The sequence below is a fragment of the Pipra filicauda genome, unplaced genomic scaffold, assembly GCF_003945595.2.
Source record: "Pipra filicauda isolate LSUMZ 115617 unplaced genomic scaffold, ASM394559v2 scaffold390_size662804_pilon, whole genome shotgun sequence".
NCBI classification, from domain to species: Eukaryota; Metazoa; Chordata; class Aves; order Passeriformes; family Pipridae; genus Pipra; species Pipra filicauda.
In genome coordinates this window covers 478,367-491,600 of record NW_024104521.1, presented here as the reverse complement: position 1 = coordinate 491,600, position 13,234 = coordinate 478,367, and the positions used below count along the sequence as shown (strand labels likewise).

The following is a 13,234-nucleotide window of genomic DNA, read 5'->3' as shown; positions in this document are numbered from 1 at the left end:
ATATGGACATTTAAAGTTACTGGAGAAACCAAAAGTTGTGTGTGGGTTCCAATTTCCTACACAGCTCAAAAATATCCTCTTTGAAGCACGTTTGGGCAGACAGTAAGCAGTGTTTTCCATGTCTGGGGCTGCTCCACCTATTCGAAATTCCAGAGCAAAGCCTGAAATTCACTCCAGACTGTGGCAGGAAAAGCATCACCAGGAGTCAGAGGAGCTGCCTGTGCACACATCACAGTGCCTGCGGAATGAGGGCACCCAACCCCAACTGGTTATGGACAGGTTCAGCTCCATGATGGGTCCTGGGAGGCAGGTGGAAACTGCTGCCCCACTGCACAGCTGCTGCAACAGGGGCCCTGACTGGGGACAGGATTTGGCCTGATCCGTGGAGAGCACATGGGGAAGGACGGATGTTGCCAGCTCCAGCCCAGCTGTTTCACTATCGGACAGTGGGGGATAAAGTGTGATGGGTGGACAGATGTGGTGGGATGTGGGATGCCCAGCAACTCTCTGGGACAGAGGATAGAGGGGAATGCAATAGCATCACAGACAGGTCATCTTTGTCCTCCCCATCCTGCAGCCAACCCCATCCAGGGCTGGAATATCTCTGGAGATACTCTAGGGAATACCAGGTGATGGGTGAGGACACCAGGCTCTGTGGTACTGCTGGGTTTTTCTGAGCAGAGTGAGTCTCTCCAGTCTTGGGGAACCTACTGCCGGGGTGCTGCTGTGCCACCTCAGGGAGGGTGGCCCAAGACATGGCGGAGAGAGCCAAACGCCAGACACCGGTGTCCCGAGGGGCTTGGGAGTAACAGTGATACTGAGGGAGCGTGAGCTTGGGGGCAGCCAAAAGCGATCCAGGCACCCTACCCCCCGGCCGGGGCCTTTTCCTTGCCTCGGGACAACCGCTGACCGGCTGGGACCAACCCTACCGCCCCCGGAGCATCCCCCTGCGAGGCCGGGACTGTCACCCTGCTCCAGCGCGGGGTCGCGGCCATTCCCCTTCTCCCCGAGCAAGGCGTGAGGCGAAGCGGAGCGGGCAGGGACCGGGGCTCAGCGGGGCTGGAAGCAGGTGCCCGGGGCCGCCCCGCGCCGTGGTCCCAGTGGCTGCTGCACCTTCCCCGGCGGCGGCACTCACCCGTCAGCTGGTCGTAGGAGCCGTCCAGGTCACGAGAGTCGGACAGGCTCTCCTTCCTGCCCTTGCTCCGCATCTTCCCGCCCCGCCGAGCGGCGGGGGGAACGGCGACGGGGCGCACGGGCTGCGCCGGCGGGCAGGGGCTGCCCGCGGCCGCCGCCTCCCCCCGCCCCGCCGCCCGCGCCGCTCAGCGCGGCCGCGGCAAGGGGCCGGCGGTGCCGGGAAGCTCGGCGCGGCTCGGCACGGCTCGGCACGGCAGCAGGAGCGCGCAGCCGCCCCGGTCCCCGCCGCCGCCGGGGCTGGGCACGGCCGCCCCCTCCCTCCCGTCCTTCCCCGCCTCCTCCCGGGAGCCGTCAGCCCGGCACTGCCGCCTCGGGGAAACTGAGGCACGGACGGGGGGCGGAGAGCGGGAGCGCTCCCGTGAGGAGGCAGGGAGAGAGCTGCTCCGGACTGCACCGAGGTGCGGGCTCCGGCGGTTCGGGAGAGCCCCGGGAGTCAGGGACCGCGCAGGGACAGAAAAGGAGATAGAGATGAAGAAGGCGTGGGGCAGGAGGGGCGCAGACCCCCACAGCCCACTGCGGGGGATTAAGGGACCCCTGAGCCCTGTGTGTCGGTGTCCATGTACCACGGCTGCGCCCTGGGACCCACAGGAAGGGGAGATCCCAGTCCCACCCAGCTGCTGCATCCCCGCCTCGGGGGAGAAGATGAATGTAAAATCAGTCCGAGACGGAGGGAATGGGAAGGGGTCAAGAGATGCAAAAGAGGCTTGAGGAGGGCGGCCAGGTCCCCCTCCCCGCAGCCAAGTGCAGAAGCGGGTCCCACTGCCGCCCCCCACGCCGAGCACGGCTTTCCATGCAGGTTGGAGTCTTTAGCAGGATTTTACCCCCATCTCCTGCAGCCCCAGGGAAAGGGTAAAGCAGCAACACGCTTGAAGAGGCTTCCAGAGGCACGGTGCTGCCAAGAGAGGAGCTCACAGCCCACCGGTACATCTGGCACTGGGAACTTGATGTCTCGCTGCTGCCCCTGGTTATTTGTTGCCATCTGTGCAGGATACCATCCCGGGGGATGCAGACTGTGCTGGAGAGTCCCTGCCATGGACAAAGCCAGGGGCTTTTGTTATGCCACTGCCCGAGCACTGACTGCACCATGACATTGGTCCTGGGCACATTTCAGGGGCTGCCCAGCTCCCAGCGCTTCCCAGGACTTCCTCCCTTCATTCTTTGATCCATGCAGAGAGACGTGGGGAACAGGAGCTGCGGGAGGAGGCAAAGCATCCCGTCCCCATCCCTGCGCCCAGTCCAGCCCACAGGAGCTGCAGGGCAGAAGGGAATCCGGAGCAGCAAGCAGGGAGGGCCGTGCTCACGAGGCAGCGTGTTGTCAGCGTGCTTTGGTGTCAAGCCATGAAAGAAGCCGCCTTAGCAAGGCAGCGATGCTTAGCAACTGCCTGGATCTAAAAATAAGAGCCATTTAGCGAGGAAAACGCAGTGGAGAAATGCTTGGAGAACTAAACACATTCCCCCAGCCCTCCCTGTGGCCCGGCCATTGCACAGAGCCTGCATGCACTGACTGGCTGAAGAAAAACTCCTGGGATAGCTCTAGCGGTGCCTGCTCTGCTTAGCCTGACAAGCAAAGCTGGAGCCTGGCCAGCCCTCGATTCACCTGTGCTTCTGGGCTTGTCCATCCTGCTGCTCCTTGGCCTCCTCAACCTCCTTCCTTCAGCCTCTCCACCACATCCTCAGCCACATCGTGGTGGCTCTTGGGGACCAGAAGTGTCCCAGGGAAGTAGCGTGGGGGGCAAAGGGGGGGTGGGCTGTGTGATCCATGCCCAAGCTCATCCACCCTGTCTTCTGCTTTCTGCAGGTCCATCCTGCTGTGGACGTGGCAAGCCCAGCAGAGCTGCACGGGGAAGTTTTCACCTTCTGCCATCACTGGTCCATTGGGAGGCAAACACGGCTATTTTTATCCCAGCTAAGTGCTCCTGTTCCTGCAGGCAAGCAAAAGATGCTTTGCCAGGCTGGGGAGAGGGGGAAAGTTGGGCGGTTTGGTGGGTACCACAGGGTAGGATGGGGCAGCCCCAGGGCCAGGCTGACACAGACTTCCTCCCCACAGTGTAGAAAAAGGGGGACACAACTCACTTGCTCACTGGTTACGGCTCCTTTCCTTAGCAAACACAAGAGCTGGGCATTCTGCCAGGATTCATAGCCTTTGAGCCTTTCTCTTCTTGGGAAAAACACAATATCCTCCCCTAAATGTTCCTCTGGGCACTGGAAGCTGGGGGTCTGTAGGATGCCAGGGTAGGAGAAGCCCTTTCTGCTGCAGGAATGGGTCTGGTCTCTACCCTCCCATCCAGACCCAGACAGGGGTCCTGCTGTGGGTGCACTGGGTGAAGAGACACCTTGGTAAACATGTCTGGCCAGGGATGGGCACGGCAACAAAGTCACCCGGGAGTGCTGAGCATCTTTCGCAGCACATCTCACTGTGACATGCAGCAGATGCAAAAAGGCTGGGCCAGGCTGAGGAAAATCACCTAAGTAGCATCCAAGGCTTTAATCAAAGTGTGCCTTGCACAGTCCTGCTGCTGCTGGCCTCATCCACCACAAAAGCAATCAGCAGGTCCAGGGCAGGCGGGAGCCATCTGAAGGCAGGGCTGGTGGTCTGCACTGCTGCAGATGACACTGGATTAACTGTTTTCAGAGGATGGGAAGAGCTCTGCTGGCTCCCGAGAGCCCAGATCCCAGTTACAAGGAGTAACCAGGAGGGAGGGCCATGCCCTAGACGGCCAAGACATGGCACAGGCTCCACAGGCACAGCTAACCATGAAACCCACATTCTGACACCCAGGGCAGGGAAGTGTGGAGGGCTGGAAGGTGGATGGATCCAGCCTGCTGGGACAGACAGGGGTCCTGTGAAAACACCCTGGCCTCAAACTCATCTCTGGGACAGCAGCAGAGAGACATGAGAGAAACAAGGCCATGTAAACCATCCCCAGAGCTTGGCACAGCCAGCAGTGGGGTGCAGTGGGGATGGAGAACAGGGAGACAGGTGGGAAATGCAAAGAGGGAGGCAAGGTAGGGGTACAAATGGTGCTGCCCCCTGAGGTGCACCCCAGGCTATCTGTCTCTCAGAGGCAGGGTGTCACCAAGACTGCCCATGCACCCTCATCACGATGGAATTCACCCATTTGCATCAGCTGGGGCATGAGGCATGTTTCTTAAGTGGCCTATCTGTCACCCTGTTCGAAGCAGTGCTTTGGTAAGGGACATCTGCATGGGATTAATGCTGCTCGCTGGGCAGCAGAGCTGCAGCCAGGAATGGCTCTGAGTCAGGGAGAGAGGGGCAGGGCAATTCAGTCCGGGGGCCTTGCTTGTCCTCAGCTAAGTGTGCGGCCAGTGCAGCCTTGTCACGAGTAACTGGGGAAGGGGACATGTTTGGGGATGCTCCAGTGTTGTCTGGGGCACTGGATGCAGAGCCTGGCTGCAGGCAGAGCAGTGCCAGCCTGCCACCAGCCTCGTCCAGACCCAGGCTGGACTGAGCTGAGCCCACCCACAACCACCCCTGCTCCTCTCAAGGACACTCACCTGCAATTATGGGGCTGATCCCTTCAGCTCATCCATGCCTCCAGCTCCCTGTTGGGATTCCCTGGCTTTGGGGACACATGCCCCCACACACCCTGCAGAGCCCTGCTGAAAACTCCAGGCTCAACACAAAACCCAAGGCAGTCCCAAACTACTCCCATCCACAGAAGCACGACCCTGGAGAGGAAGCAGGAGTGCTGGGGTCTGCACCCCACCGGGCTGGGGTACAGGAATGTAGGGACCTCTCCCCCAGCCCCTCTGCTCTTTGCAAATAGCCTGCTGTGGGTGTTATAGAGGGACAGGGAGAAGGAAAGACGTAATTTAACACTTCATTAGGTAACCACAAGGCATTGATCTGCCCTACCAGCCCGCGCGTTCTCTAATTGCATATCTCCATTCTTATTAGTTCTATCGGAAAAGCAGAGAGCAGGACTCGGGAGTCTGATCCTATCTTTAGGAAATTTCAAACAGAGATGTAATTGCTGAGTGCTTTAAATCATGGTGCTTTATCCACTGTTAACAGTATTTTAAAGCCACGGTCATCAATAGCAGTCCTCGGGATGTGCTCCCAGCAGATGCCATTAATCCTATTTTGGCTGCAGTCACCTGGTGCCTCAGGGCTCAGATTTACACTCGGAGGCAAGGGACAGCTCTGCTTCCCCAGCAGAGAGAGCTCCCAGGCAGCTTCTGGGCTGGGACATGGGGCTCAGCACCCAGGCACTGGTTCTAGGGGCAGAGGGCAGAAACAGGAGCCCCTTAAACCAGCTCCACCCCTTGCAAACATGCTAGCAAACAGCCACCTTAGATGGAGATGAGCAACTTGACACCAGGGGCTACTCCCCTGCCAGGGCCCACGCAGCCCCCCCAGTCTGGAGCAGGGATATTCATGGCCATGCAAGTGTCTGAGGAGGGCTCCAGGCAGGGCAAATAACCTCACTCAGGAATAAACCACAATATTTACTACATCCGCAAAGGAAATGGATCTGGGTGGCACGAGACCAAGACAAGCCCCTTGGCCTCTGCAGAGAGACAAGTCTGGGGTCTCTGGTGTCCTGGGGACCGGGGGAGCAGCAGGTCCTGGGGAGGTGATGCCTGAGGGAGACATCACCCAGGACATACACAGGGCAAAGCTGCTCCCATCTCCATTAACCCACCCTGCAGAGATACAAGAGCAGATGGGACCCACTGTGAGATTCAAACCTGTGGGGAATTTCAGGTGCTGGAAATCTTGTGAGGCCAGAGGAGGAACAGATTATGCTGCAAGCTGCTGGGAGAGCCTTGCAAGCAGGAATGCTGCAGGAGGAAGGGAACCTCCTCTGTCAAATGCAAACTAGCAGGTGCGAGAAATCTGGCTGTGCAGGAGGGAGAAAAAACTTTGCATCGCACTCTGTATCCTCGAAAGCCAGTCACCTGCCTCTGCCAATGCCTCCAGCAAGGAGGGATTCCCCAGCACAGCCCCACTGCTGGGTGGGCAGTGTGCGACTCTGTGCCCACCCAGAATGTTTCTTTGCCACTTCTACATAACAGATGCAAAATCTGTGCGAAGAAAAACCTTAGTTTAGGGAGCTGAGACTGAATTGGAGCATTCCTCGGCTCAGGATGTACCTCTAGTCTCATGAGCCCTCTCAGCATTACAAAACATGTCATGTTTGTGTGCTCAGTGCCTGTGTGCTCAGCTTTAATTTAAAGAGGAACCAGATACTATTTCCAACCTTCACTTGTGCCATGCTGGATGCCACACCAGGGGCTCTTTCAGCATCTCAGGTCTGCTATGAAAACAGGTGTGCATCTCTGTGAGCCCACACTGCGGACACACGTCCTGCTCTGCCAGGGCCCTGTGCCCAAGCTCACCTCCATGTGAGGGGATGTCCCTGCTGTGACTGTGGTCTCAGCACTCTGCTGCCCATCCCATTCCATTCCATCCTATCCCATCCCACCAGCCTGGCAATGGTCGCAGCAGAGGGGTCAAAAGCGGGGCATGGGGCCAGGGTGCCACAGATGGATTCTGCTGGAGCATCACTTGCTGTAGGGCTGGGAGAACAACCAGATCGGAGCTGCTGAACAGCCACAGGTCATAAAAGCATCCTTGCCCCTGGACACTGCCAGAAGGGCCCAGGTTGAACTCTGGAGCAGGGGAGCTCCAGCTAATTAGTCATTAGTTGCTTCAGAGGGGAAACGAGCCAACCTAACCTCTGCATGCCTGTAGCAGTGACCTGTGGGCCTTGGGACACAGCCAGGCTGCACATCACTGAGAAATGACTGAGGGTTCATCTCCCACAGCAGAGCTGTAGAAGCAGCCCAGCACAGCGGGTGTCCATCTCCCCAGCCCCTTCCTGCCCCCACGGGACTCCTGGGAGCTCCCAGCCTCTGGCAGCAGCCTGGCAAGCCTCTGAGCTGCCCTGCAGTGAGCAGCAAGCCCGACTCATTTAATCTATTCAATTGGATTCAATTTCCAGCCACATGATTCAATTAGCCCTGGAGGGACAGCACGGAGAGCAGAGGCTGCAGAGCATGGCCCAGCCTGTGCTCCAGCAGCTACTGAGCTGGGAAAGGGCAGCGCAGTGTGGAGCCACAGCAGCAGGACCTTGTACTTGTCCTGGCCCTCTGGGGTGTGCTGAGGTGATGGGGGCTGCAGGGGAACCCTCTTCTGTCCAGGAGAGGCAGGGGCTCATCTAGGCACAAGCTGGTCCTGAGTGATGTGTGAGCAGCTGCAGGGCAGAGTCTGGTGGAACCCTGTCCTCAGCATTTACCTTTGCAGTCAGTCAAAACCCAGAGAGGTGACAGCCACTCTGGATCAGATCTGAGGTCTGCATCCCTGAGCACCTGGCAGGGTGGCCTAAAGAAGCTTTAGAAAGACAACAGGAGCATTCAGTGATGCTCCCCCGAGGGTGCTGCCTGTCAGATATATTTGGGATCACCCCTCTGCTTGATCAGTGTTGCACTGAGCTCAACCACACTGTACTCTGATGGGGGAGAACCAGGTCTCTGACCAGCAGAAGGACTCTCAGCAGCCCCAGGGCCCTGCTGGTCCCACAGACCTTGCAACAGCCCTTCTCCAGACTCCTGGTCTAGACTTCCATTCATCACTTACTTCTCTGTCTGCCCTCCTCCTGAAAGCATCAACAAAGGCATTAGTAAGTTCCCACTAGGGGAAAAACACATCTTATCCCGGTCCCTTCGGATTTCTACCCCTCCCAAAGCTGGGCTTTACTTCTTTCCTTTCAGTTTACTGCAATAGCTCATCTCCCAAAAAAACCCATCACCTCCACGGGGACAGACTCCCATCCAGCACAACCCTGCTAATCCCAACAAGTAACAGAGACCAACACTGGCATTGGTGCTGACACCAAGATGGAGAGCTGCTTTCCAGTGCCAAGAGCCGCTGTAAATCTTACCACAGACTGCTGGCCACACACCAGTCCCAACACACATGATGGCACTTGTGACTCCCCCTGCCTGCCCTGTACTGAGCTGGGAAAGACAGCAGCTCCACCCTGGGAGGGAAGTGTGGGGGAGCAAGTGGAGCACACTGGGGCTGATCCCCTGTGCAAGTGCTGTCTAGGCAATAGCTCTCTCCAGGAATTCTCGTCCTGATACCGACCATGCAACAGTCTGGCAGGACCCCAGAGCAGGGAGTGTCCAATTCTTCAAACAGGGAGAGAAAAGCACCCCAACAGGCACCAGGACTCACACGGAGGGCAGCTCAGTCCTGCAGAGGTATGGTCCCTGTGCCACGCAAAGGAAGACAAAGAGGTTTGCAAACCAAACAGAGCAGGTGGGTGAAGTTGCACCCTACCCTCTGGCTGCTGTACACGATCATGGGTTTGGTACTACCTGCTCCTGGCACTCCCAAGGAGCAGACAAAACATCACATGAAGCCGACAGCCCATTCAGGGAAGACTCAGCTCCTGAGGAGCTGCCTCTCTCAAGTCTGCATGAAAAGTGGGACCTGTAAGAGCAAAGAAAGAAGAGACCGAAAATCACAGTGGCACTTACAAACCAATTTTTAGTAACTCCCTCCAAAATTTAGCTCAAATTCAATTCTTCTCTTCCAGAATTTGGTCATTATTTTGTAGAATATTTGTCTCCCTGCAGCAGCTGCCTAATTTAAAGGCTGCAATCTGATATCTCCCAACACTTCCCAAGCCTCAGACACAGATCTTCCAATAACAGATTGAGTTATGAGTTAGATGTAACAAAATACACTCACCTGCTCAGATCAGATACAGCAAAGTTTGAGGCCATCAGCCACATCCTGATGCTGAACGTTAGAGTTAAATGACTCTCTGCTCAGCTCAAGCTGGCCTCAAAACACAAGTAGCAGCAGGGTGTTTAACAAAGCAGGCAAATGTGCAGCAGAATCTGTGAGCAGGAGTTTGCTGACACCAGCAGCAGAGAGCATCACACTGTGCACAGACAGGTCCCTGCATCCCTCGCTCACAGGCTCTCAGCCTGGCTCATGTTTTCCTTACTGGCAGCCCCAGGCACACATAAGAGGAACAGGGATGCTGACTACTGGTTGGTACCTGCAGCCAGAACCAAGGATGCAGCATAGCCGTGCAGCACCACAACCTCCCCCTGCACAGGCAGGAAGAGCCCAAAGGCAGGTGACAGCCCTGCTGCAGCCAGTGTGCCACCAAATGGTGACAGGGCCACCCCCACAGCCACCCCACTCTCCCCCCTGGGAAGGACAAACATTGCACACTCTGGACAGTCAGGGCTCTGCTATTTATTGAGCTCTAGGTTTGTATGTACATCCATTTACAGTGCTTGGTTTGGTGACAGCATGGCAAGAGGATGTGTGTCACAGTCTTCCCCAGCTTAGAGACTTGGATGAGGGCTGAGCTCAGGAGCAGATCTTGGTCACAGCCTGGGCTTCTATAATCATCCCAACAAGGAAGCGTCCTGAGGGAGACAAGACTTCTAATAGCTGAGCCCAGACTGAGAAGCTAAAAATTCCAGAGGTTGCCGAGGCAAAAGCAGACTCATCCCAACTCTCTCAAGGATCTGACTAGGCTCAGCCTAACTGGGATCAGAGAACAGGAGGCATGTAGACAGCTAGATGACTCAATGCTCTGACAGTCGAGATGCTGGGGCTGCACCTCCAGTCCCCTTGAGAAGGAACTCCCACCCTCAGAGGTGAGATCCCCCACACGCAGACAGATAAGCATCATGTGCTGCAAACAACTGTTACTCATTTTTCACTGGAGAAGCTGCCTCCTCTACATGCCCTGGCCTGTTCCCAAGCAGTGATTTTATGGAGCCTGCTTGCTCTCCCAAGCAATGTCCCTCTGACATGTACACACTTCCACACACTCGCATGGCAGAAAGCAAATAAGTGTCTGGCTTAGCTGTTAAAAGCCAGACAATTCCCTGCTGAGGCATAGTATCTTCTGCTGAAAGAAACCAGTGCTCCCAAGGAAAATATAGGGACTTCATAGGGTGTCATGCCCAGTGGGTGGCCAAGGACACAGCTTTCAGTTACCCATGCTCATAGCAGGTAAAGATGAAACATTAACACAATTAACGCACATTAGTGTGAATAAGCCTTGCCTAAAAATGGTAGTAAATGAGCATGACATCCATATTACTCACACTAACCTACAAGGCTAAGAGCAGGACTAGGCACTTTTTAAAAAAAACCTGTTTTCTAGAGGGAGAAAAAAAAAAAAGTGGATCTGGGACGTAAATAACTTCTCTGCTTCAGTCCACCAAGTCAGGCCAGATCCTAACAGCACTGCCGGGAGCAGAAAACACACAAGCAAGGAACGGGTGTATGTGCTGTGTATTCCTGAGCTAGAAGCCTGACACAGCACTCTAAACAGGCTCTGCCAGGCCTAAGCACCTCTGAAACACCGGCTCTGGAGCAGAAAGGTCTGGTGTGCCCCACAGGATCATCCCAGCGCTCTTCCTTAGGAAGTCCTCAGCAGACTGTGGCTGTAAGTCGCTTGGTGAAGACAGGAGGGCAAGTGAGAAAGCGAAGTTACTACTTCTCCAGCTGCATTTTAACTGTGTGTTACACACAAGGGAAAAAATGGGGACTTCTTCGTTCATGAAGGTCACCAGGTACCTGCAAACATGTGCAAGGCAGACGTTCCTGTGAGGGAGAGGAGGATTGTCGCAGTGCGGTCTCTGATGGGCAATAAGGTGAGTGGGGAGAAGGAGTCAGCCTGTCCTCTGCCCCATGAAAACCAAGCATCTAAAAATGTCCCTCAACCTTGGAAACAGCAGATGAGCTGGGACTACTGGAAGCAACAGTGACCCCAAGCAGAGCTAGTTCCAGTAACAAAGTGCTCTGTTTGATGACCCATGTTCTTGCATATTGGCTCAGCCTGGACCGTGTAAGCCAACAGCCTTGGAGGCAAACTTTCCCCTGTTCCAGTAATCCGATGGCTTGGTTGAAGTGAAGGGCCTGCTCCTTGGGGAAATTTTTATACTCCAAAGCCATTGCCAATGGGATGGCAGCAGATTTGACTTACATTACAGGAGGGCAGTTGATTATATCATTACTGTTGATTCCATACAGGCTGATGGAAAAGAACAGCCCACACCTGGGATCAGAGAGCTTTCCCCATAGAGCAGGTGAGCGATCTCAACCCAGAACAGTTTCACACAGCTAGGCTGGTTTTATTATTTTGGTTGTGAGCTCTCCCCAGCTCTTCCAGTGCATCTTCCCTGAGCCTGTGGAGGGAATCTCCCATTGCTGTGTCACAGGAACGGCTCCCCACTCCCATGTCACCTTAAAAAATTGCTTCCTCCTCAACACGCCAATCACCACTCCTCAGCCCAAGTTCTGTTGAAACACATTCCATTGGGATCAAACACACAGCAGCAAGGCTTTCTCCTAAAAGAAACACAATCCCTTCTGCAGGCGGAAGGCAGGGGGTGACCGGCTGCAGAGCTGCAGTGTCCCTGCCCACACAGGCCCATCTCTGCCTGGCACAGCAGCAGCGTCCCCGCCTCAGGAGATTGTAGAGAATTCCTTCAGCAGCAGTTCCTGGCTCAGCGTGTTGAAAGCAAGGTTCTTCCTCACGTTGATGCTGATGGACCGAACCTGACAGAAACAAAACAAGATGTTTTAGCCAAGGGACTCCTCCTGGCTCCTCATGAGCCTGGCAGTTTTGATACCAGTGACCTCCATGCTCAGCATGAAACTGTTCTGCACAGTTACAGCTCCACAGAACTTGCTGCAGTAAGCTCTCGCTGAGACTCCAGGTTAGCAAGAAAACACTGAGATTCAGCAGTTTCCTGGAATAATAGGAATGTCTACAGTGACATCCCAGAAAGAAGAGTAAATTCCCAGTGAGACAGGGGTGGGAGAGGATGCTCTGTTTGGATGCATGAGCTATGATGTGTTTCCTGGTCTGGGGCAGAGATGAGGAAAGTAAGCATTTCCACGTTGCAGCTGGAAGATTATATTGGTAATAGTGCCCACTGGAGTGCCAGCCAGCATTTTCCTGGATTAATGCAGTGCCATGGCCTCTTTCCTGCTCCAGAACCCAGAGCCAAAGATACAGACTCAAGGAAAGTTCAGAGGCCATGCCACTAAGCTGAATACACAGATTATCACCCAAGCTGGCAGAAAACCCTGGGTTCAGAGCCAGCTGTGTGTACTCTGAGTGAGTGCCTTACACTTGCAGCTGGCTCACTGACTGTCTCTGAAGAAGAGACACCTTTATCCCTCAATAACACCCAGACTTCTGGTCACCCACAGAGCACAAAGAAGAGCTGGGCAGCCCTGTTGCGCAGCCACTTCCCTTCCCCCTTCGTGCCTGCAGACTCGTTGGCCGAGCACACAGGCCCCAGACTGGGCTCAGCCTCAGCTGCACTTGGCAACGAGAAAACAAAGTCAAACATCATCTGTGTCAGCGACTGTGCAGCAGTGACAGAAAACAAAACTGACACAAGCTCATCCAAACAACGGGATTACAGTTCCCAGAGACTCGGAGCCTGTGATAATAAGGTTGTTGCTGACCTGGTTAGCATTTTGTGCTTTTTAAAAGCGCTGGGGGAAGAATTATAGAGAAGCAGAATGAGGAATCCAACACTGGGGACAGAAAACTACATAAATATACATATATATACACACACACACACACACACAAATATATATATACTGCTGAGGGTCCCACTTGCTGCCCTGGTGAGAAAAAAAGAAGGGAAGGGCAGAAAGCTCCCCAAAAGGCAAATGTGTAAGACAGGGAAGGAAATCAAAACATGGAAGGTTAACAGGGAAAGCTATAAGATGAATGCCAGTGAGCCCCACTGCATAGATCCTAACAACCTGAGCATGCTAGCAAAGATGTCTATGCTTAAAGACAGAGTATTAGAGTTTCATGTCATCTGCAGAAGCCACAAACTCTCCTTCATCAGGATGCTTGGCACAGACCCCATGTGTTCCTTGGAGGACCCCCTTCTCATCTCTCTTCTCTAGGTGCCTTTTGACTTACTCCATCCTGAAACAGTTTGGAATCATGTCTTTCAAGATTACCACAGGTTACAGCCTATATTAACCATTGCATGTGGT

The 13,234-nt window shown here is 54.9% G+C and overlaps 2 protein-coding genes across 8 annotated transcripts in view; both read right to left on the bottom strand.

The window, feature by feature from the left end:
• The window catches only part of KCNIP2 (potassium voltage-gated channel interacting protein 2), a 45,573-nt gene extending 44,260 nt beyond the window's left edge, over window positions 1-1,313 (bottom strand). The window contains exon 1 of one of the 2 annotated variants that reach the window (XM_039385052.1): window positions 1,136-1,313. In XM_039385052.1, coding sequence (XP_039240986.1) covers window positions 1,136-1,208 — 73 coding nt within the window. In that variant the 5' untranslated portion in view covers window positions 1,209-1,313. The remainder of the gene's footprint in view (window positions 1-1,135) is intronic. The other variant, XM_027721723.2, reaches the window with a different exon arrangement.
• An 8,103-nt stretch (window positions 1,314-9,416) lies between these two features.
• Window positions 9,417-13,234, bottom strand: part of ARMH3 (armadillo like helical domain containing 3) — a 127,365-nt gene continuing 123,547 nt past the window's right edge. For all 6 annotated transcript variants that reach the window (XM_027721688.2, XM_027721696.2, XM_027721705.2 and 3 more), the window contains one exon: window positions 9,417-11,761. In XM_027721688.2, coding sequence (XP_027577489.1) covers window positions 11,669-11,761 — 93 coding nt within the window. In that variant the 3' untranslated portion in view covers window positions 9,417-11,668. The remainder of the gene's footprint in view (window positions 11,762-13,234) is intronic.